The 24122-nt window shown below is 39.3% G+C and overlaps 2 protein-coding genes across 4 annotated transcripts; one reads left to right on the top strand and one right to left on the bottom strand.

The window, feature by feature from the left end:
• Window positions 1-78: 78 nt before the first annotated feature.
• Window positions 79-8788, bottom strand: rnaset2l (ribonuclease T2, like). 3 transcript variants are annotated; one of them, XM_053506885.1, is made up of 10 exons: window positions 8681-8788; window positions 8488-8584; window positions 3212-3269; window positions 2996-3063; window positions 2845-2902; window positions 2701-2768; window positions 2118-2231; window positions 1962-2010; window positions 1800-1874; window positions 79-311 (listed from the first exon to the last, which is right to left on the bottom strand). In XM_053506885.1, exons 1-10 carry the CDS (start codon window positions 8688-8690, stop codon window positions 126-128), a joined length of 783 nt encoding a protein of 260 aa, XP_053362860.1. In that variant the 5' UTR covers window positions 8691-8788; the 3' UTR covers window positions 79-125. The 3 variants fall into 3 exon arrangements, with proteins under 3 accessions (XP_053362860.1, XP_053362862.1, XP_053362861.1); XM_053506887.1 differs by lacking the exons at window positions 8488-8584; window positions 8681-8788 and adding an exon at window positions 4804-5004; XM_053506886.1 differs by lacking the exons at window positions 8488-8584; window positions 8681-8788 and adding an exon at window positions 3708-4339.
• Window positions 8789-10276: 1488 nt separating this feature from the next.
• Window positions 10277-19545, top strand: LOC128533370 (cytochrome c oxidase subunit 7A2, mitochondrial). Its single transcript, XM_053507618.1, has 4 exons — window positions 10277-10378; window positions 18842-18928; window positions 19203-19287; window positions 19381-19545. The coding sequence occupies exons 1-4, from the start codon at window positions 10364-10366 to the stop codon at window positions 19440-19442; spliced, it is 249 nt and encodes an 82-aa protein (XP_053363593.1). The 5' UTR covers window positions 10277-10363; the 3' UTR covers window positions 19443-19545.
• The last annotated feature ends 4577 nt before the right edge of the window (window positions 19546-24122 follow it).

Genomic DNA, 24122 nt, shown 5'->3' with positions numbered 1-24122 from the left:
GAATGTCCTTTATTCCTAATTTACAGCCTTAAAATGTGGCTGTGCAGCAGACTTTGCATATATAAGCAAATTTTTCAGAGAAGCTTGATGACCTCTTCATACCCAAGGGGGCACTAATGCTGTGTTCAGGTACAGGGTTGTTTTGGGTGCTCGTAGTTTATAGGGAAGTAGAAAATGGTGGTGTTCTTGGGGCAGGGGTGTCCGTTAGTGGGGGTCATTACCCTGCTGCTCTTGAGTTCATCTTCTGCCTGGCATCCAAGAGTGATGTTCTTTGAGAAATGTATCTTTAACTGCACCCATGCCTCTCTTTCCTGTAAAGAAGAAAGCCTTTTTTTCCCACCAAAACACAATTACTTTTTAATAAAAAAAAAAAAAAAAAATGCAATTCCACAATGCCTTGAGGTGGACTACATTTACACTATTTATTGAATACTTATTAAATGCTGTAGTGACATAAGGAGGCATGCAGACTTAAGTATACTTCCTGTGCTATCAAATTACATAATCGTACAACTAATGGCTCGGAAAGATCATTTTAGGCACCTGCACATTTATCATACAAAGTTGTCTATTCTATCTGGCAGTGATAATCACATAATTATGCCATATGTTAATAACCCCTGTCTAATGTTAAAGAAAAACCTTAGGTGAGAGAGCAGTCAGGAAATCCAGGTGTTGCGTTACATCCTATGAAGGCCCCAGGAAAAACAAAATTGGCAATTTAACAGTCAAGTGAGAAGTCCCTGGTGTCCAATAAAAAAAAAATTACATCACACAATAAACAGTGGTCTGGTTATGTCCTTTATTTTAATAACACATGCTGGAAAAGGTTTTTATACACAAGATAACCCTATTTGTGTGTAATGCAGTCTACAGTGTCTTGTTAATATTATTACAGAACTTTACTACAGGTATAAAGTAGTTGAAAATGTCCAAAGTGGCAAATATAGCTCAATTTGCTGTAGTAATTAATTACATCCTTTAAAAATGCCTTTTTAAATTACATTATTGTTTGCACGATTATATACACTTCCCCTGAAAATGAAGATAAAATAGAGTTGCAAAGCAACGATGATCGGGCCCAAGCACCTGTGCTATCCTACAGAAACACAGTGGGCACATGCATTTATATATACCTATAGAATAATATACAGTATAATTTAGGAATTTATTAGCTACTTTTCACCATAAGCTTAAGGTCTAATCACAGCTAAATGGTCTGAGCTATCAAAAATCCCTGGGCAATTTCGCATTCTTAATGTCTTGAGACCATATTGGCCCAGTTCGGTGGTTATCGTATAAATTTCCTAGGAAAAGTATATCAAATTCCATTGGATTTGTTTTGCAAGCAACCCAAAATAACTGGCTTCCTATTGAGGAGAGTCCATGACATGCATAGTAAAAGTTGTTCATCTTAATGAGATCTAAACATATACTAGGTTTGATATATATACATGCAAGTGTGTATGAGCTACTGTATGCATCAAAATCAACTGTGAAGGCTACGCCTAGGGCCCAGCCGCTGAGGCGTCCTAATGGCAGCAGATTGCAATCTGTGTGCTGCTTTTCATGACTCTTTGGGCATGTTAAGACCCGGTAAAAAGCCCTGGATGCTGGAAAAAAATATCCTTACAAGAACAAGAGGGCCCTTTACTCTATGCAAACTGAGGCCCTTTTTTTCCTTATCTTAAACCAACCTCTTAAACCATACTCCTCAAATGTAAGGCAGCAAATCAGTGACAGGTAGGAAAGACGTTTTTGCTCGTCATGTCATCCACTGTATATCAATATCTACTCACCTCGTCACCTGTCACACACTGTAACACAAAGTTATCTCCAAGCAGTGGTACCAGTGCACCGTGCAGTTCATCGTACTAAAATCACAAAAATAATGCATCAATCAAGCAGTTTTATTTTATCGCACTGAATGCAAAACGTCTCGAGCGCATCAATAACCTTACCTTATAGGAAACATTGCAGGAAGGTTTAATGCCTGCACTGGCCAAGACACTATTTAGAATCAAAATGAAAGTCAGTTGTAAACTGCCCATCTATCTTTCCAGTCTTGAATCCAGACCCAAACTGTTTGCTGTAGCAATAAGGTACACGACACTTACTTATCAATATCGAATAGCGCCCGGAGCTTCAGGACTGTCCTGAAGTAGAGAAACGGAGAACTCATGCTCTCCACACAGCCTGCACATGTTCCATGTTTAAGCCATTCATCTTTCCTGCAAGAAGCCAAAACAAGACATAAATCTCTTAAAAAATCTTTAGTACAGAATAAAACATTTCAGCATGTGATGTTTCAGAAAAACAAGTTTTTCCTTTTATACCAAAGAAATCCATCTATATGCCAGCTACTGTATATATTTTTTAACTTTAATATTATTAATACGTCATGCAAACACTTTTATTAGGTCAATAATTATATGCTTTTTTTCTTTTTCTAAATAAGTATTATTGTATCATTTATTTTTTATAGGATTACATGATGCGATTCACAAGTTCCCACAAGCCCTTGCATTCTGCTAAATTACACGGATTCCCTGATGCGGTTTAAGAAAAATAAAATAAGTTGGCATAGTGACAAAAAAAACAAACATCATCTCATAACCACAGTAGTGCATGTTCATTTGACATGCCATAACCAGTGAGAGTTTCTACACATGAATTTTTATAAAAACCAGGGTTCATTACCAAAACGTAAAGTTGCTCCTTGTTTTTATAAATGAAGGCCAAAGCTGACAGAGATCTGGTTCCAATTCCTGAAAAAGCAAGAATTTAGCAAATCGCGTGTTCCCTTCAGGCCAGTCTGTTCTTATGTCTAACGTATCAGGTTACCTGGAGATGAGAATGAAATATTGGCCAACAGGAACAGCAGTAATGATCATTCAAAGGCCTTTAAGAACCACAAGAACAGATAAAGTTTTATCACAGGACACATAAAAAAAAAAAAAAAAAAACATGGTCTGATTTTCTTGTAAATGTTTACCAAAGGCCATGGATGGTCCAGTTATGGATATTGTGTGGTATCCTGCAAATGTTTTTATTGTCGATATTCTGTTGAGAAGCAGTTTGTGCAGGGAAGAAACATAATAATAGACTTTATGATATTATTATTAATATGCACATAACACATAATATACACACACCGTACTAAATAGATTTAAAAAAAAAAAAAAATAATAATTCTTTTTACTTGACTCACCAGACAGAAGCTTCCTGGCCACTGCAGTGTAAAGAGCATGCAGGTCCAGTTACAGGAGCTGCACATACACATTTCGGTTAGATTTACAATTATTAGATGCAAGGAATTTCTGTCTAAACTTACTAAACACACACTTAAAAATAAATAAATAATACATAAAATTGAAATCAAAAAAGAAAGTTATGTATGAACTTAAGTTATTATATATACACAGTCTTATGCAAAAGTTTAGGCACCCCTTGACAAATAACAGATTTTGGTGATTTCTTTAATTGAAAACATGTTAACACAGTCTCTCTTGGAAATGAAAAAATGCACAATATTTTCAGCAAACATTGATGCATAGTTACTTTTTATGTCAAAAATGGAAAAAACAAAACAAAAAAAACGTTATTGTGGCACTGAGCAAAAGTTTGGGCACCCAACATAATCAGTGCAAACGCTTTTTATAACCAGCCAAAGTCGTGCATGCACAGCTCTTTTAAGATCTACCCACATATTTTCAAGGATGTTTAAACCAGGGGACTGTGATGGTCATTCCAAAACCTTTAGCTTGCGTCTCTTGAGGTATTCCATAGTGGATTTCGAGGTATTTTTAGGATCATTGTCGTGTTGTAGAAGCCAACCTATTTCCAGCTTTAGCTTTTTTACAGATGGTGTGATGTTTGCTTCCAGAATTTGCTGCTATTTAGTGAAATCCATTCTTCTATCCACCCGTGCAATGTTTTCTGTGCTTCCAGAATTTGCTGCTATTTAGTGAAATCCATTCTTCTATCCACTCGTGCAATGTTTCCTGTGCCACGGGCTGCAACACAACCCCAAAGCATGATAGATCCACTCCCATGCTTAACAGTTGGCAAGGTGTAATGCTGCTCCTTTTTTCCTCCAAACATGCCTTTGCTGATTGTGGCCAAAGAGTTTTATTCTAACTTCATTAGTCCACAGCACTTGTTTCCAAAACTCATCAGGCTTCTGTAGATGTTCTGTTGCATACTTCTGACGTTGGATTCTATGATGGGGATGCAGGTAAGGTTTTCTTCTGCTGACTCTTAAATCAGCGACTCTGGAACTCTTAGAGTGCCCAAACTTTTGCACAGTGCCACATTAATGTTTTTATTTTATTTATTTTTTATTTAAAGCATGAGAAGTAACTATGCATTAATATTTGCTGAAAATATTGTGCATTTTTTTCCATTTCCAAAAGAGACTGTGTTAACATTTAATTATCTTATCATCAATTTAAAAAAAATCACCAACATCTGTTATTTATCAAGGGATGCCTAAACTTAAGGGATGCATAAGACTGTGTGGATAAAATGCTGCTCCAATAGCACATTCTAATATTTCATTGGACTACTTTTTGCTTTGAGAACATCTGTGGCATGGTTTTAATAAACTTATGCAATGCCACAACATTTATTTCTGGCCAGAGTTGCCATACTTTTTATCCAAAATCTTGTTTTGATGGGAGAGTCGGAGCGCTGGATTAAGTATTCTTTAGCACATCCCAAAGATTCTCAATGGGGTAAGGACTGGACTCTGTGGTGGCCAAACCATGTGTGAAAATAATATCTTATGCTTAATTCCCATACCGGATCGGTCATGGCCCGGGTTAACAATGACCGCCACTGAGGAAGTCCAGGAGTGTATACTGGGAAAGAGGCTAGCTACGAAGAAGTGGGACACTGAGAGGACTGAAGAGAGTAGACAGGAGTACAGGGAGATCCACACATCACTTACTCACCTGGACACTAGGAAAGAGAATTATGTTAAAATGCTCTTCATCGACTACAGCTCTGCATTTAATACCATAATTCCCTCCACACTCACCACCAATCCGAAGCACCTGGAACTCAGCTCATCAATGTGTCAGTGGATCTCCAATTTTCTGACTGGCAGACCACAGGCAGTAAGGATGGGCGGACATGTCTCAGCCTCCCTCACTCTCAGCACTAGAGCCCCCCAGGGTTGTGTTCTGAGCCCCCTGCTGTACTCTTTGTACACCCACGACTGCGTGGCCACTACCAACTCCACCGCCATTCTCAAGTTTGCTGACGACACTGTTGTGGTGGGCCTGATCACCAACAATGATGAGTCTGCCTACCTGGAGGAGATTGTAAATCTGGAGAAATGGTGCCAGAGGAACAATCTCCTCCTAAATGTCAGCAAGACAAAGGAGCTGATAGTGGACTTTAATACAAAGCAGGAGAGGAACTACCAGACCCCCATCATCAACAGGAGCCCAGTGGAGAAAGTGGACAGCTTCCGATACCTCGGTGTTCACATCACGCAGGACCTATCATGGTCCTGTCACATCAACACCGTGGTGAAAAAGGCCCGACAGCGTCTCTACCACCTCAGATGCTTGAGAGACTTCAGACTGCCCTCCAAGGTGCTCAGGAATTCCTACTCCTGTACCACAGAGAGCATCCTGATGGGAAACATCACGACCTGGTTTGGAAACAGCACCATGCAGGACAGACGAGCTCTACAGAGGGTGGTGCGATCAGCTGAGCGCATCATCCGCACCGAGCTTCCTGACCTGCACTCGATCTACAGCAAGCGGTGCTGGACCAAGGCCAGGAAGATCGTGAAGGACCTCAGCCATCCCAACAATAGACTGTTCACTCTGTTGCGGTCTGGGAAGCAATTCCGCTCCCTGAAGGCCAACACAGAGAGACTGAGGAGGAGCTTCTTCCCGCAGGCGATAAGGTCTCTCAATCACATCACACCACACAGGAGTAATATCTTTTAAACATTGACATATTTACATATTTACATATCTGAAACCATTGCACATGTCACTTTTCATAAGTCACTTTATACAATACATGTTTATATATATCTGCCATTGCACATGACACTTTGCCACTTTAAAACATTTTAATGCCACTTTAAAACATTAACTTTTTTTTATATATATATTCCCCCCCCATATTCCTATATTTCTATATTTTGTAATATTTTTATTATGCCCTTATTTGTACAGTTTGTTTATTTTCCTAGTTACATTTATTTTCTTTTGTATTTCATTTCTTTTTATTAATATTTATTCCTTATATATAGTTTTTATTTTCTTTTTAAGGTCATCGGTGATCGTACAAGCATTTCACTGCATATCGTACTGTGTATGACTGTGTATGTGACAAATAAAATTTGAATGTAATTTTGAATTTGAATTTGAGATGCAGAGTAAGGTGAAGATAAAAGTGGCAAAGGCTAAACGAAGAGCATATGGTCTTGTATGCTAGGCTAGACAGTAAGGAGGGAGAGGGGGATTTGTACAGGTTAGCGAGGCAGAGAGATAGAGATGGGAAGGATGTGCAGCAGGTTAGAGTTATTAAAGATAGAGATGGAAATGTACTGACAGATGCCAGGAGGGTGATGGGAAGATGGAAGGAGTACTTCAAGGAGTTAATGAATGAGGAAAACGAAAGAGAACAAAGAGTAGAAGAGGTGACTGTTGTGGAACAGAAAGTAGCAAATATTAGTAGAAGTGAGGTGAGAAGGGCGTTGAAGAGGATGAAGAGTGGAAAGGCTGTTGGTCCTGATGACATACCTGTGGAGGTATGGAAGTGCTTAGGAGAGGTGGCAGTAGAGTTTTTAACTAGTTTGTTTAACAAGATCTTGGAGAGTGAGAGGATTCCAGAGGAATGGAGGAGAAGTGTATTGGTGCCAATTTTTAAGAACAAGGGAGATGTGCAAAGCTGTGGCAATTATAGAGGTATAAAGCTAATGAGCCAGACAATGAAGCTGTGGAAAAGAGTAGTGGAAGCTAGGTTAAGGGCAGAGGTGAGCATTTGTGAGCAGCAATATGGTTTTATGCCTAGAAAGAGTACATCAGATGCAGTATTTGCTTTGAGGATGCTGGCGGAGAAGTACAGAGAAGGTAACAGGGAGTTGCATTGTGTCTTTGTAGATTTAGAAAAAGTGTATGACAGGGTGCCAAGAGAGGAGCTGTGGTATTGTATGAGAAGGTCTGGAGCGGCAGAGTAGTATGTTAGAGTGGTGCAGGACATGTATGAGAGCTGTAAGACAGTGGTGAGATGTGCTGTAGGTGTGACAGAAGAGTTCAAGGTGGAGGTGGGTCTGCATCAAGGATCGGCTCTAAGCCCCTTTTTGTTTGCTCTGGTGATGGACAGGATGACAGATGAGGTTAGACATCACTTCATCTGCCTCTCCTTTTACTCTAATTCTCCCGTCACAGGGTAAATGACCACAAAAAACCTTGACTACATGAACTTTTTTCAAAGCGCTTCAGTCCATTTTTTAACTCCCTAGCAAATGTAAGCCTTTTTGTCTGACTAGCCTCATATAAGTGGTTTATACAGCTGTTTTAATTCCAATCCCTTGGGAGTTTTCTTCAGAATGTGCATATGGAAGAGCTCTTATTTCCACAGATAAAACCAATGGTCTACTGTTGTTCTTATTCCCCTGATTTTATTTTACAAATTCTTTAAATATCTCTCATCATCATTCAGGATGTTTTTCTGATCATGTTCCTTCTTTGAAGATGATGGTTCACGACTATCCTTCCAATGTTAATAATGCATTTTACAGTTCTTAATCCAGTTGTAATAGTTTAGTGATCTCCTTAGTAGTTTTCTTTGCGTGATGCAGGACCTTTCTGAAGCATCTTTGCTACGATCACAGGATATGCCTTCTGACATGTTCATTTAAGAAATGTAAAGCTACTTACTGCATCAGCTAGGGTTAAATAACTTGTGGCCAGCCAAACCTTATAAATTACTGCAGTAATGATGCAGTTGAAGGCTTACTATTTGCTTCGGTAAATCCAGGTGGTGACTTTTTTTTGGCCGGAGTATATTTATTAATTACAGTATATATATATATTTTTTTTTTATAGTACTTCCCACTTTACTCTTATTTTAATGCAAATTATTAAACAGTTTGCACTTTACCTAACATTACAAGAATAAAAACCTACCTGCCAATGAACCTGACTCTCATTCTTTCAACTATACAACTATATGAAAGTTTCATATAGCACTGGAGAGTGGACTATATGCTTAAACAATGCCTTTTTTACCAAATATTTAGTGACACATCTTCAGGAACACATTGTATATACAGTAGTTTATGTTCAGAACCGTACAGTTTAAGTATATCAAAGCTCAAAGAGCTTAAATCTAGATAAATGTCATTTGGAACACACTGACCTTCTCAACTACCGAACAATAATTAAAGGCATATATAAAATTGCAACCTAGAAGCTGAGAGATTTTTATCTTCTCCTTGACGTAACAGATTCTTACTGGATCGTCTGAGTTGTGGTCCAGGTTGCCTGATCCTGTGTGATAACCCATCCAATCAGTAGAACAGCAGAAGAAACCCAGATGATAGACATTTTATCTAAGGCAACATCAGATACATTAACACTTTAAGAAGCTTTGCCATCATACAGTATAAGGAAGCTCTTACAGTATTAACTCGTCAATAAATACTTACATGAGGCCATGATAGTGCTGTAGTGAACACGGAGTACACACTCGGTTCCCTTTTCTACAAATGCTCAAAAAGCAGAACTGCAACAAATCAAGCAGTCGTCACTTTCCATATTTAAATATCATCGGGGAAGTGATACAATCATCTGGAAGTTCTTGTTAAAGAGAGTGTGAGAGAGAGCACGACCGACAACAGCTGCCCAATTTTTTTTCTCGCAAATTTGGTCCAATTATAAAATTGGGATGTTTGGATTAAGATTAATACACAAATTGTGTAATGTTTTTCTCTATGCACCATCACAGTGAAATGAAGTGAATCAATGATGTCAGTGATGACTAGACATTCAGCTCTAATTCAAGGAGATAATTAAAAAAAAAATCATAAACCACTTGGGAGTTATAGACTTACAGACAGGATTTGGACAACTTGACATAATATATGGAAAACCGACAGATAAGTAATTTGATGCCTGATTGTGGCTTGTTTCTTAGGTTTGGGTATGTTGGAGGAACCCAGAGTACCCGGAGGAAACCCACCAAGCCTAGGAAGAACATGCAACATGCAAACTCCATATTTGGTTATTTCACCCAAAAAAAAGTGAACTGACATTCTGGTTACAGTGGATGTGAAACCAATCCCAGAAACGCTGGTCCACCTTCTGGGATGTCTCTGGGAGAAATCCACACACACAGTAACACAGAGTTCAGGATGGGACTGATGACCCTGATGTAGGTCAAGTCTTATTTCATAATTGCAGAATAAACAACTGATAATGTTATTTTTGCTGTTTACATTTCTGTGTGTGATTGTAACTTCCTTCTAGTAGCCAGGGAAGCAAAACTCAATTCTGGGAGCTGCATAACAGATGCAACTTTTTAGCATAACAGATGTAGTGTGTACATTTGACTTTCCATTTGGAAAGAAACAAGTCACAAGTGTGTTTACACATTTTCTAATTAAAGCCTTTTTTTTTCTTCTTCACTTTTTTGTCTTGGAAGTGTTCCAAAGAACTATCCTTTATTCAATTATCAATTGATCATCCAATTAATTTATTTATTATCAAAATGATTTTCTTGCTAAAATACAACTCATGCTTGTCAACAATGCAAATTGGAAAATATTCTGAATGGAAATAATAAAAATGCATGGGCTAATTAGCCTGTAGAATTAAAATCATTTCACAAGCAAACATCAGAACTTTAATACTGATGTTTATTTCCAGAGTGTACCGTTGTCTGGGGCTTCAACTAACATTGACTTCTCTGTTTCGAACCTTGCAAATCACATGACTGCAGTTTTTGTCTCCTTTCCAGTTTCACTTGGCCACATCATGGTTGGTTTATTGCTTAAACAGTACATGTGGAGAGAGAAATATTAGTATAAATAGATGTGTCTGTGTTTATTTTGTAGTTTAATCCACAGAAGAATTTTAAATGATATGCCAGAAAAATCCCATTTGTTCTTAATGCATAATCATAATTAATAATAGAATATTAAACTTTGTTTTAAGAATAACAAGCATGTAGAGCAAAGCTTAAAACCAGATGTAGTTTGTTCTCTCTTGTCCACCATACTTGGCGTCTGCTCAAGAGCTCTCTGGTGTGTGTGTGTGTGTGTGTATGTGTACATCCTTGTATGGCCCCACGCTAGACAAGCAGCAGGACGCTTCGCAGAGATCACTCGGACATGAGACACTTACTGGTAACCACTTTTAGATTCTTTATATGTTGTCCAGTTGTTGGCTCCAAAACCATTTATTTTTTAAAGTAGTCCAGGAGGAAGGTCATTTTTTATTGGACTTGCTTATTTAAACAGGCCAATAACAGCTTGACCTCTGTACTTCTTGGACCTCTTTAAAGGAAGGAACAAGTAGGTATTGATTTCTGTCTCTGTCTTGATATATAATAATATCTGATTTTAATAATCTTTCTTAAATTTAAAAATTAAATCTGAAATTTAATATTTTTCGCTTAGAAAAAAACAAACATGCAAGAGCCATAGAGGAGTGTTGGCCAGAAATAACCTTTGTTAAGTGATACTTAAGGAAGCCATGCACTGTATAAATCTCTGATAAAGTTTTAAATTAGACAACTTAAACGTGTCGTCTTAATCTGTTCTCTTAAGTCACCAACCGCAGAAAATACACCGGAACACATAATGATGTAATCTAAGCCTGCATCCCGCGTATTTCCTGATTCACTGTAGATCAAAGATGTCAATGTAATCTCAAATCAATCTGTATAAAGAATTTAAACAACAAAAAAAAGAGGTCACTTGAGTGTCACCGACACACTCCTGCTTTAGCCAGTGTACATGTGGAAACACTCATGTGTTATGCTCCACCCCTATCAGTGACCCGTGTTCTGGTTGGTCTGTGAACATGTGGTGTTGTCCCGACAGGCTAAAAACACATCCGACTCCATTTTCACTTGCACATTTGACCTTGGACACCATAACACTCGCTATGTGCCTGATTCATGTGCAGCAAACAGGTGACTGGACTCATACTGTAGGACACTTAGTGCAGACATTAAATAAGAGCTCAGTCGCAAAATATAATACAAAGATTAAACTTTTTGTGCAAAAGAGATTACGGGAAAAGTATTAATTAACACCGCCTATAAACTTTATAACCTTAATAATCTTTATAATCTTTATAATCATTGATACGGAAAATAACAGCATGTTATGTGTTGAAACCTTTTAAGGGTCAGGAGGTGTATGTTAGATCATTTTAGTCCTTTTTGTTTTTGATGTTTAATATACACTGATCAGCCAAAACATTATGACCACCTGCCTAGTATTGAGTAGGTTTGCCACAATAAGTAGTACACTGTGTGTTCCGACACCTTTCTATGACCCCCAGTATTAGCTTTTTTTTTTTTGATATTTCCCTGATTTTCCCCAATTTACATTCCTCCCCGTCACTAGGGGGCTCCCACAGTAAGGCTACTACTACCACTCAGTCAGGAGGGCTAAAGACTATCACGTGTTTCCTCCGAACAACATGATGCCAGCCGACCGGATCTTTTTAAACTGCTCGTTCAAGAACCGTTGGGGGCGGAGTAACACACTTGGAGGACAGTGCTATCCGCTCCCTCCGCTTGCGTGAGCTCACAGACGCCCGTGATTGGCTGTAGAGCCGTGATTATTGTGGGAGCACTAAATACCTCTCATCCCTCCCTTCTGTAAAAGCTCGGCCAATGAGCCCTTTGTCAAGTCCTCCGGCTGCGAGAGGTTACAGCATCACCCGGGAATTAAACTTGTGATCTATAGGGCGAGCACTTTACCAGCTCTTTACCAGGGCGAGCACTTCACAATAGCACTGCTATTGGATCAGACTCCCCATGTGAATCAGAGAGCCTTGGCCACCCATCAGTCTGTCGCCAGTTCACTGGTTTTTCTATCTTGGATCACTTCAGGTATGTCCCGACCACTGCAGACCAGTAACATCCCACAAGAGCTGCAGTTTTGGCGTTGCTCTGACCCAGTCCTCTGTCCATCACTATCTGGCGCTTGTCAACGTCACTCAAATCCTTATGTTTGCCCATTTCTTCTGCTTCCAACACATCAACTTCAGGGAAAAAAGGATCACTTGCTGCCTAATATATCCCACCAGCTTCCTTCCACCGTTGTAACGAGATATAGAACATGCTATGGTCGGAGGAATTCCAAAACTCTACAGGTCTTGTGCGATGTTCCTGATCGGTAGGGGTCAGGACATACCAAAAGTGATCCAAGGAAGGAAAACCAGTGGTGGCCAAGGCTCACTGATGCACATGGGGAGCAAAGGCTGGCCTCGTGTAGAAGGTCCAATAGAAGTGGCAGTGTAGATCAAATTGAGGAAAAGGTTAATGCTGGTTCCAATAGAAAGGTATCAAAAGACACAGGCCATTAGTGTTTTTTTGGCAAGGGGGGGGAAACTTGTTTAATATCGGGCAGATAGTCATAATGCTATGGCGGATCAGTGTATGTACATTTAAATTCTATTTTATTTGGAACACCGCTACCCCTGTACATTCATGCAGTTATCCAATCAGCCAGTTACTGCAGCAGCACAATGCAAATAAATAAATAAATAAATAAATAAATATGCAAATAAAGATCTTTAGGTAATGTTTAAATCAAACAAGGTTGCTAGTACCAGAAGGGCTGCTATAGTTTGTTTTTTTTTTTTGTTTTTTTTTAGCTCTGCTGACCTGAAAATTTTACACAAAACAGTCTTTCCCAGAATACTGTGACATTACAAATCTTGGCTTGAGATATGAGTGGAAACACTCACAGGGAGGATTCTGTAAATCATATTACTCTTTACAACTATATCTTAAAACGTAGACATAACATCCAAACCTGAGGTGTGTGGGCTGCGATAGCAGATTAGATACACTGTAGAGACAAAAGTATTGGGCCAAACCTGTTTTTTTTTTTTTTTATTCCCCAGTGAAGGGCAATCTTAATGCTTCCGCATACCGAGACATTTTGGACAATGCTATGCTTCCAATTTGCTTGGCAACACTTTGGGGAAGGCCCTTTCCCATTCCAACATCACTGCAAAAAGGAAGTAATATATAGACATGGTTTGATGAGTTCAGTGTGGAAAAACTTGGGTGGCACAGAGACCATGACCTCATCAACCTTATCGAGCATCTTTGGAATAAACTGGAATGTAGATTGGGTGCCAGGCCTTCTCGTCCAACACCAGTGCCTGACCTTATAAACTCTTTACAGAACGAATGGGTACAATTCCCACAAAAACAACAAAATATCGTTCAAAGCCAGGTGTTTCTTGGCTATGTACTTCCAGTATAGCTAAATATACACACATAATGTCATTTTACTTTATGTGTAATTATATGCCTTCTTGGACATAATGTCATGCTCTTTAGAAAGCTTTTGTGGAAGCTACCTATAGGTACGAGTTATTTTGGCTGTACGTTTGGGATAGTTTCAAATGATTGTCCTTGTTAAAATGTTGGACGCTCCCAGGATTCAAAGTCTTGAATGCACTATGACATTTGATTCTCCTCTTACATGTCCGGGCCCATTGCTGTAGTCTATTCATGTTCTCTTTTAATACCATTTGGAGAAAAGAAGCTTCATATCAATGAATTAAATGCATTTGTATTACTGTTATTTGCATGCATGAAAGAATAAAATAGTTTTTGTTTACACCCATCCAGCGTATTATACATGTACCATATTAAAACATTTGCAGTTACAGGAATAGTTAAAGCCTTTACGGTCTGTGGGTTTTCCATTCTTTATTAAAGTTGTCTCTAAGAAAGCTCGGAAGCACTTTGATCATGATTGTTTATTCTATGGCATTAACAAATGACACTTGACAAGTAACTTTTGATTATCACAAATTATAGATGATTGATAGATCTGTTCATAGAATGTCAGAAAGCATGCAGTGAATCATTATTGTCTTTGCTGAAAAGAAAGTACATTCTTTCAACGAAGAATCTGCCAATAGTTAAAAAAAAAGAAAAAGAAAAAAAAAGTCTGAATTATGTAATAATTATAAACAGAAATATCAGTGAACAAGAATCGCCTTGAGGTCTGGTATTAATATCCAAATAGCTATTCGGCGAAGCATGTTGTGGGCGTTCTTATGTCAGTTGTGTGAACTGATAATACTGACATCTAAAATTTATACTTTGTTTTATTTACTTATTTTTTATTTGGGTGACTATAAAAAAGTTATGGAAGTGCTTCATTTTAATGTTTGTCAAAGGAAATCTCTGATGATACTCAAGGTTCAAATATAAGGAAAAGCAAAAGCACCACTGTGTCAAGCCTAATAAACACCATTACACTACATCATCTGCAACAGAATCAAATGTAGGTTGTTTCTTGTTTTTAGTGACTTAACATGCCGTCAGATTCTGCTTCCTTTGACCTTCCTAAAGTCCAGAATATTGTAATTTTGTTCTTTAGGATCATAACATCCAAAAGCAACGCAGCAGTACCACAAGTTTCGAGTATTGTAATGTTATGTTTGCGCATCGTCACTTTGTCTCTTTATGTTGTCTCTTTTGTAAAAAAACAAAAAAACAAAAAAAAAACATAGTTTCCTGTTAACTTAAAATGTCAATCTGTCTCGTCCCAGCTAGCCGGCTAATTAGGTCTCTAAGTTAGTTTCTGTTAATTTATGTTGTAAACGTATGTTGCATGCAGCACCTTGGTCCTGGAGGAACGTTGTTTCGTTTCACAGTGTACTAAACTGTATATGGTTGAAGTGACAATAAAAGCCTACTTGACTTGACTTGAGCTCCCACTAGTGGAGGATCTTCACCTCTTAAATGAGAGCAAATTAAAACCAGGCCAGTGAGGAGCTTCAACTCAAGCCTGTACAAATGATTTTAATGCCTTGAATTTTTCCTAAAAGCCAAGAAGAAAAAAAATAAATAAATAAATAATCACTGTTTCAAAAGGATCAAATTATTGGGCTGCATCAAGCAAACAGCTTAGGAGATATGAACCAAAATTGGAACTAGATTAACAACCCTTAAACACATTATCAAACCTGGAAGGATAGTGCTGAACTTTATTAAAAAATGGGGGGGAAAAAAATGAATGTAGATGACTTAAGCATGTGATGTGAGTTGCATGGCAAAAAATTGACAGTAATAGTGAAAACAAGAGCATTTCCATACACACACACACAAACACACACACACACACACACACACACACTAGGATTTGCTAGGGAGCATGAAGATTAGACTTTGGAGCAATGATAACAGATTCATGTGGAGTCCAGACCGACCCTATTCCAGAGTGATGGGTGCATCTGGGTAAGACGAGAAGCGCATGTACACAATCCATCATGCATAGCGGACACTGTACAAGACTATGGAAGCAGTGTTATGATCTGGGGGTTGCTTTAATTGGACAGGTTTAGGGCTCAGGAATGTTATGTGGCAATAGAATGAAGTTAGCTGACGACCCGAATGTGCTGAATTATTACAGTAGTTTATCATATTTATGGAGTTTTTCTTCCCTGATGGAACAGGTATAGTCCAGGCCAAGAAGAAAAAGTATAAGAAATCCTTTTCACATTTCATGACCTGGACACCATTTAGTGTCCTGAACGTGATTCAATCTGAAATCTTGAAATGTGCAAGGTTCTTTTTTCTTTCTTTCAGCAAGACAGTATATAAAATGATTGCCCTGAACATTGATGTAGAACATGGTCATCTCAGTTCTTCAGCCAACATTTTTCACAAGTTGAAACATTTAATTATGTTAACAAAGATCTGAAAAAAGAAAACATTTCAAGGGCTTGTAACCATCCCATTTCAGATTTAGCCCCATGTGTTCTAATAACCTCCGGCCTTCTGCAAAGGCTTTGCACTGGATTTTGAAGGCTGTCGTCTTACCCATTTAGTCAGTAGTCAGGCACTGATGTTGAGCAAGAAGGCCTGTGATGATGTTCCAGTTCATCAAATTCTTGCACTCCAAGTTAAGCAAAACATGTCAACATGTGCATTGCTTTGTCATGCCGAAACATATTTGGATCTCAGATTTACAGGAAATCCTAATTTACTGGAAGTCTCTGATGAGCAAGCCAAGGGTGACAGCAACAGTGGCAAGGAAAAACTCCCTGAGATGGCAATAGGAAGAAACCTTGAGAGGAACCAGACTCAATCAGGGAACCCATCCTCATCTGGGTGACAACAGATAGAAATTATATAACATCATGTGTGTTATGCAGGTGAAAGTGCAATTGAGACAGGACACAGAAGACTTTGGGCAGAGCCCGAATCAAGCAGAGCCCCGCTCCACCACCGCTACTCAGACCACATCTCTGTTATGCTAATTCCAGCATACAGCGCACTCGTCAGGCGTTCAAAACCGGTTCTGAAGAAGGTGAAAAACCTGGCCAGCAGGAGCCATCTCTGCTCCTCAGGACTGTTTCGAGAAAACCGAGTGGAACATGTTTAGGGAGTCGGTGACTTACGACGATGTCACTGACTTGGAGGAGTACACGTCATCAGTGACCAGCTACATTAATAAGTGCACCGATGATGTCACTGTCTCCAAGAGGATCATCTCACGACCCAACCAGAAACCGTGGATTACTGCGGAGGTGCATACACTTCTGAGGACCCAAGACCTCAGAGCGGGGGACAAGATCCGAGACCTCTGCCTTTAGAGCGGGGGACAAGATGTCTTCAACATTCAATTCAATTTTATTTATATAGCTCTTTTAACAATGGTCATTGTCTCAAAGCAGCTTCACATCGTCCCTGTGCCGAAGAAGTCTTCTGTGTCCTGTCTTAATAACTACTGCCCTGTTGCACTCACACCCATCATCATAAAGTACTTCGAGCGGCTTGTCATGAGACACATCAAGACCCTCCTCCCCCTCTAACTGGACCCACTATCTATACCCACTATACGTATTGTTCAAACCGCTCGACGGACGACGCCATCTCCACCACACTCCACCTGGCACTGACACACCTCGACAAGAAGGACACTTACGTCAGAATGCGGTACGCAGATTTTAGTTCACCATGCAATACAATCATCTCCCAGCACCTGATCAGGAAGCTGAGTCTATTTGGCCTGAACACCTCCCTCTGTAACTGGATCCTGGACTTTCTGACTGAAAGACCTCAGGCAGTGAGGATTGGAAACTAAGCACCACCTCTAGCACCACCACACTGAGCACTGGGGCCCCCCAGGGCTGTGTGTTTAGTCTCCTGCTGTTTTTGCTGCTGACTCATGATTGTGTAGTGACACACAGCTCCAATCATATCATCAAGTTCGCTGATGACACGACCGTAGTGGGACTCATCAGCAAGAACGACTAGTCAGCTTACAGAGAGGAAGTGCAGAGGCTAACGGACTGGTGTCCTGTATCTGAACGTTGATAAGACAAAAGAGATGGTTGTTGACTTCAAGAGGACACGGAGCAATCACTCCCCGCTCAACATCGACGGCTCCTCTGTGGAGATTGTCAAGAGCACAAATTCCTGGGTGTCCACCTGAAGGAGAACCTCACCTGGTCCCTCAACACCAGCTCTCTGCACAAGAAAGCCCAGCAACGTCTTTTTTTCCTGAGAAGGCTAAGGAAGGCCCAGCTTCCACCCCGATCCTCACCACCTTCTACAGAGGAACTATCGAGAGCATCCTGAGCAGCTGCATTACTGTCTGGTTTAGGAATTGTGCCATATCAGACCGCAAGACCCTACAGCGGATAGTGAGGACAGCTGAGAAGATCATCGGGGTCTCTCTCCCCTTTATCGAACACATCTATACCACACACTGCAAAGCCACCAGCATTGTGGCTGACCGGACACATCCCTTACACTCACTCTTCACCCTCCTGACATCTGGAAAAAGGTACCGAAGCATTCGGGCACTCACATCCAGACTGTGCAACAGCTTTTACCCACACGCCAACCGTCTCCTCAACACAAAGGGACTGGACTAGTAAACACACACACACACAGAACTATTCACCTTAATAACATTGAGACTGAACTGATAAACACATATGCACAAACACACTGATCAACAACCATCTAACAATTTTACATACCAACCTGAATTTGCGCTTTTGCACAATATTTGCTACTTGCACAAAAACTCTTTTTTGCTGCTATCTACAGGTAAATGTTACTGTTTTTCATCGCACCTCAAATTACTACCACAGAGCATTGAAAAATTATGTAGTTGTCACTTTTGTCCGCACATTTGCACATGCACTTTGTTGTCTTTTTCTGTATAGGACTTTAGATAGGATAGTTTCTGTTAATTTATAATGTTAATCTGGTTTGTCTCTTCTTAGTTAGTTAGCTAGTCAGTTTTGTTAATTTACGTTGTAACTTTATGTCGTATGTAGCACCTTGGTCCTGAAGGGACGTTGTTTCATTTCATCGTGTACTAAACTGTATATGATTGAAATGACAATAAAAGCCTACTTGACTTGACTTGACATTTTAGACACTTGGTTTCAACTTCAGAAGCATAAGAAAGAACAGTGTAAAGGTACAAGTGTCCTCAGGTTTTTAATAATGTAGTGTAGAATTAAATCTGGATCAATAAGTTGCTCCTTTGGGACCCGATGTTTCATGCTGGCTTATCCCATGGAATATATACATATAAAATATATCATACATCATTTATCTTTGTGTGAAATCTTTGCAGAGCCTTCAACGGGTGGCCACCAGGGCCTTCAATACAACAGCCAAGCAGATGAAGAACAGGGTTCCAGAGAAGCAGAAGATTTTCCAGGTGAGTAGTCTGCTGCTGAGAAACACACTTTCCCCATCATTAAATTATGTTTTAATATTACACGGAGATAACTCAAGGAAATATTAAATGCAGTTTTTGGTAAATGGTGATTTTATTTAATAAAGGAAAAATCCACCTAGCCTATGTGAAAAGCTAACTGTCCCCTAAACCTAATAACTGGTTGTACCAAATACGTTTTAACTGCACTGTATTTGATGTAGTGTATTTGTGGAACCCAGACTACAGTACATCGGACCAATCTTGTGTTTTTCAGGCGGACAATGGTTTGCCAGTCCATATCAAAGGGGGAACCACTGATATGCTCCTCTACCGCATAACCATGACCCTCACTGTTGTTGGTAGGATAAAGCATCATAATTCAAATTTCTGATTCCAGTCTGTTTTTCTTTAAGTGCAGTGTTGCTAAATATCATCTATCTGGTTCTGTTTAGGTACTGGACTTTCCTTTTACTGGCTTCTGGTGGCTGCGATGCCCAGAAGAAAATCAGAATAAGGAAAGAAAAAAAAAAAGAGGATCTGAGAGAACTATTCATGTGTCATATGAATTCAATTAAAATGTTGTACAGACAATTCTGATTAAAGAAAATCCTGATGTATAGTGTGTATAAAATAAATGTTGATGCTGTGCTTCATTCATACACCAACATGAATGTTGTTACATAACACAACAGTAATAACTTACAGTATAAACTAACAGGCATGCCTTAGCATTGACTTGACTGTCACCTAGTGTACATTCGGGAATGCACAGTTGACAAAAACTGGGTTTACGCTGTAGGACTAGTTCTAACGGTGGCCCCTCCCAGGTCAGTCTTCAGGACAGGCAGCAAAGGTAAATTTTAAATAAGGTAAATATGTCCTAAACATTATGGGAAGCCATGAGATAACATATAAAATTTATTGTATTGATATATATGATTACGTATTAATATATGATCATAAGTATTGATAATATTAATTATTCAAACAATTTAAATGAAATAATGGAATAAACCCAGAAAGCTAACACTAACTAATTTAAATAATATTCTGTTGAAAGTATGACCATAGCTAAATCTCAAAAGACCTTGGTAACATTAGTCACACTCCTTTACAAACATTTCGCATTATCATTCAGTTGGGTAACTTACTATACTATCAGAATATATATTTATATACAGTGGGATGCGTAAGTTTGGGCACCCTTGTTAATCTTCATAATTTTCTGGTATAAATCGTTGGTTGTTACGATAAAAAGGTTTCAGTTAAATATATCTTATAGGAGACAAACACTGGTATTTGAGAAGTGAAATTAAGTTTATAGGATTTACAGAAAGTGTGCAATAATTGTTTAAACAAAACTAGGCAGGTGCATAAATTTGGGCAACACAAAAAAGAAATGAACTCAATATTTAGTAGATCCTACTTTTGCAGAAATAACAGCCTCTTAACACTTCCTATAGCTTCCGATGAGAGTCTGGATTCTGGTTGAAGGTATTTTGGACTATACCTCTTTACGAAACATCTCTAGTTCATTCAGGTTTGATGGCTTCAGAGCATGGACAGCTCTCTTTAACTCACACCACAGATTTTCAATTACATTCAGGTCTGGGGAATGCCTTAGTGGACTTTGAGCAGTGTTTAGGGTCGTTGTCTTGTTGAAAGATCCAGCCCCGGAACAGCTTCAGCTTTGCCACTGATCCCTGGACATTGGTTTCCAGAATCTGCTGATATTGAGTGGAATCCATGCGTCCCTCAACTTTGACAAGATTCCCAGTCCATGCACTGGCCACACAGTCCCACAGCATGATGGAACCACCACCATAGTTTACTGTAGGTAGCAGGTGTTTTTCTTGGAATGTTGTGTTCTTTTTCCTCCATGCATAACGCCCCTTGTTAACGCCCCCCAAGTAACTTAATTTTAGTTTCATCAGTACACAGCACCTTATTCCAAAATGAAGCTGGCTTGTCCAAATGGGCTTTAGCATACCTCAAGCGGGTCTGTTTGTGCTGTGGGCGGAGAAAAGGCATACAGCATCTCCTTGTGTAAAGTGCGCTGAATAGTTGAACGATGCACAGTGACTCCATCTGCAGCAAGATGATGTTGTAGGTCTTTGGTGCTGGTCTGTGGGTTCACTCTGACTGTTCTCACCAGTCGTCGCTTCTGTTTATCCGAGATTTTTCTTGGTCTGCCACTTCGAGCCTTAACTTGAACTATGCCTGTGGTCTTCCATTTTCTCAATATGTTCCTAACTGTGGAAACAGACAGCTAAAATATCTGAGACAGCTTTCTGTATCCTTCCCCTAAACCATGATGGTAAACAGTCTTTGTTTTCAGGTCATTTGAGAGTTGTTTTGAGACCCCATGTTGCTACTCTTTAGAGAATATTTAAAGAGGAGGGAAACTTACTCATTATAGGATTCACCTGTGTATGGAGGTCAGGGGTCATTGAGCTTACCAAGCCAATTTGAGTTCCAATAATTAGTTATAAAGGTTTTGGAATCAATTAAATGACAGCAGTGCCCAAATTTATGCACCTGCCTAATTTTGTTTAAACAGTTATTTCACACTTTCTGTAAATCCTATGAACTTCGTTTCACTTTTCAAATATCACTGTGCATGTCTCCAATTTTTTTATCGTAACAACCAACGATTTATACAGGAAAATCATGAAGATTAACAAGGGTGCCCAAACTTACGCATCCCTATACACTCAACAAAAATATAAACGCAACACCTTTGTTTCTGTTCCGATTTTTCATGAGATGGACTTAAAGATCTAAAATACATTCCAGATACACAATATTACCATTTCTCTCAAACATTGTTCACAAATCAGTCTAAATGTGTGAATGTATCAGTGTAAATGTTCTGCTTTGCTGAGATAATCCATCCCACCTCACAGGTGTGCCACATCAAGATGCTGATCTGACATCATGAGTAGTGCACAGGTGTACCTTATACTGCCCACAATAAAAGGCCACCCTGGAATGTGCAGTTTTTTGCTTTATTGGGGGTCTGGGGACTCAGAAACGGTCAGTATCTGGTGTGACCACCATTTGCCTCATGCAGTGCAACACATCTTCTTCGCATAGAGTTTATCAGATTGTCAATTGTTGCCTGTGGAATGTCGGTCCACTCCTCTTCAATGGCTGTGCGAAGTTGTTGGATATTAGTGGGAACTGGTACACTGGGAGGCAATCAGCCTGTGGCACTGCTGAGGTGTTATGGAGGCACAGGATGCTTCGATAGCGGCCTTAAGCTCATCCATAGTGTTGGGTCTTGCATCTCTCAACTTTCTCTTCACAATATCCCACAGATTCTCTATGGGGTTCAGGTCAGGAGAGTTGGCAGGCCAATTGAGTACAGTAATACCATGGTCAGTAAACCATTTACCAGTGGTTTTGGCACTGTGAGCAGGTGCCAGGTCGTGCTGAAAAATGAAATCTTCATCTCCATAAAGCTTTTCAGCAGATGGAAGCATAAAGTGCTCCAAAATCTCCTGATAGCTAGCTGCATTGACCCTGCCCTTGATAAAACACAGTGGACCAACACCAGCAGCTGACAAGGCACCCCAGACCATCACTGACTATGGGTACTTGACACTGGACTTCAGGCATTTTGGCATTTCCCTCTCCCCAGTCTTTCTCCAGACTCTGGCACCTTGATTTCCGAATGACATGCAAAATTTGCTTTCATCCGAAAAAAGTACTTTGGACCACTGAGCAACAGTCCAGTGCTGCTTCTCTGTAGCCCAGGTCAGGCGCTTCTGCCGCTGTTTCTGGTTCAAAAGTGGCTTGACCTGGGGAATGCGGCACCTGTAGCCCATTTCCTGCACACGCCTGTACATGGTGGCTCTGGATGTTTCTACTCCAGACTCAGTCCACTGCTTCCGCAGGTCCCCCAAGGTCTGGAATCGGTCCTTCTCCACAATCTTCCTCAGGGTCCAGTCACCTCTTCTCGTTGTGCAGCGTTTTCTGCCACACTTTTTCCTTCCCACAGACTTCCCACTGAGGTGCCTTGATACAGCACTCTGGGAACAGCCTATTCGTTCAGAAATTTCTTTCTGCGTCTTACCCTCTTGCTTGTGGGTGTCAATGATGGCCTTCTGGATAGCAGTCAGGTCGGCAGTTTTACCCATGATTGCGGTTTTGAATAATGAACCAGGCTGGGTTTTTTTAAAAGCCTCAGGAATCTTTTGCAGGTGTTTAGAGTTAATTAGTTGATTTAGATGATTAGGTTAATTGCTCGTTTAGAGAACCTTTTCATGATATGCTAATTTTTTTAGATGAATTTTGGGTTTTCATTAGCTGTATGCCAAAATCATCAATATTAAAACAATAAAAAGCTTGAACTACCTTAGTTGTGTGTAATGAATCTAAAATATATGAAAGTCTAATGTTTATCAGTACATTACAGAAAATAATGAACTTTATCACAATATGCTAATTTTTTGAGAAGGACCTGTATATATATAATTTTTTAAATCCTTTTTTTTATGTGACAAGGTATAAATGTGTCAAATGTTAATGCTGACAGGTGATTGGCTTTCAACATGCATTCATGATTTTACTACTTACATTACTTTGACTAAAATTATAACGTCAGTTATAGCAAATAGCAAATGAAAGTCAATCAAAAATCAAAGATCTAAAATCATCTCCTGACAAGAGTAAAACTAAAATGCATGAAAATTTGTCAATTAATAATTAAATAATTAACAATTCTTGACTTGCCACTTTGAGTTAGTTATTGCATCTTATCTTGCACCTTACACACACACACACACACATCATAACACTATTTATCTTAAGGTGATGATTACAGCAAGGACTATTCGTGCAGCAATGTATTGGCAGTATATTAGACTGTTTATTATAAATGGCATATCTGCCGTCTTTTCATTCAAAAATATATATATTTTTTAAAGCAGATGGGTAACTAATCTCTGAATACAACTACATGAGCATTGATGACACAGACGGTAAATGAGTCATTTTCCAGATTCACACTCAGAAAAAAACCCACTCAGAACTGTGAGTGGATTTTCTTAGATCTGGATTTTCTTTCCTATTTCCAAACACAAAACCAATGTGAGGGATGTACACTTTAATGTATTTATTTATTTATCAATTAATTACTTCTCAATTAATTAGTTCTTAATACAACTTCCAAAGCTGCATTTTACAAATG

This window comes from Clarias gariepinus, chromosome 11 (assembly GCF_024256425.1).
Source record: "Clarias gariepinus isolate MV-2021 ecotype Netherlands chromosome 11, CGAR_prim_01v2, whole genome shotgun sequence".
NCBI classification, from domain to species: domain Eukaryota; kingdom Metazoa; phylum Chordata; class Actinopteri; order Siluriformes; family Clariidae; genus Clarias; species Clarias gariepinus.
Note: the sequence above shows the minus strand (reverse complement) of the source record. Positions and strands in the feature narration are given on the sequence as shown.

What these genes read in the sequence shown, in the direction of transcription:
- rnaset2l (XM_053506885.1), bottom strand. An exon ending in ACCACAACTCAGACGATCCA is followed by an intron (nt 3,270 to 8,487) that starts GTAAGAATCTGT and finishes GTGTATGTGCAG; the next exon opens with CTCCTGTAACTGGACCTGCA. An exon ending in CCTGCAATGTTTCCTATAAG is followed by an intron (nt 1,875 to 1,961) that starts GTAAGGTTATTG and finishes TTGTGATTTTAG; the next exon opens with TACGATGAACTGCACGGTGC.
- LOC128533370 (XM_053507618.1), top strand. An exon ending in AGAAGCAGAAGATTTTCCAG is followed by an intron (nt 18,929 to 19,202) that starts GTGAGTAGTCTG and finishes TGTGTTTTTCAG; the next exon opens with GCGGACAATGGTTTGCCAGT. An exon ending in CATGACCCTCACTGTTGTTG is followed by an intron (nt 19,288 to 19,380) that starts GTAGGATAAAGC and finishes GGTTCTGTTTAG; the next exon opens with GTACTGGACTTTCCTTTTAC.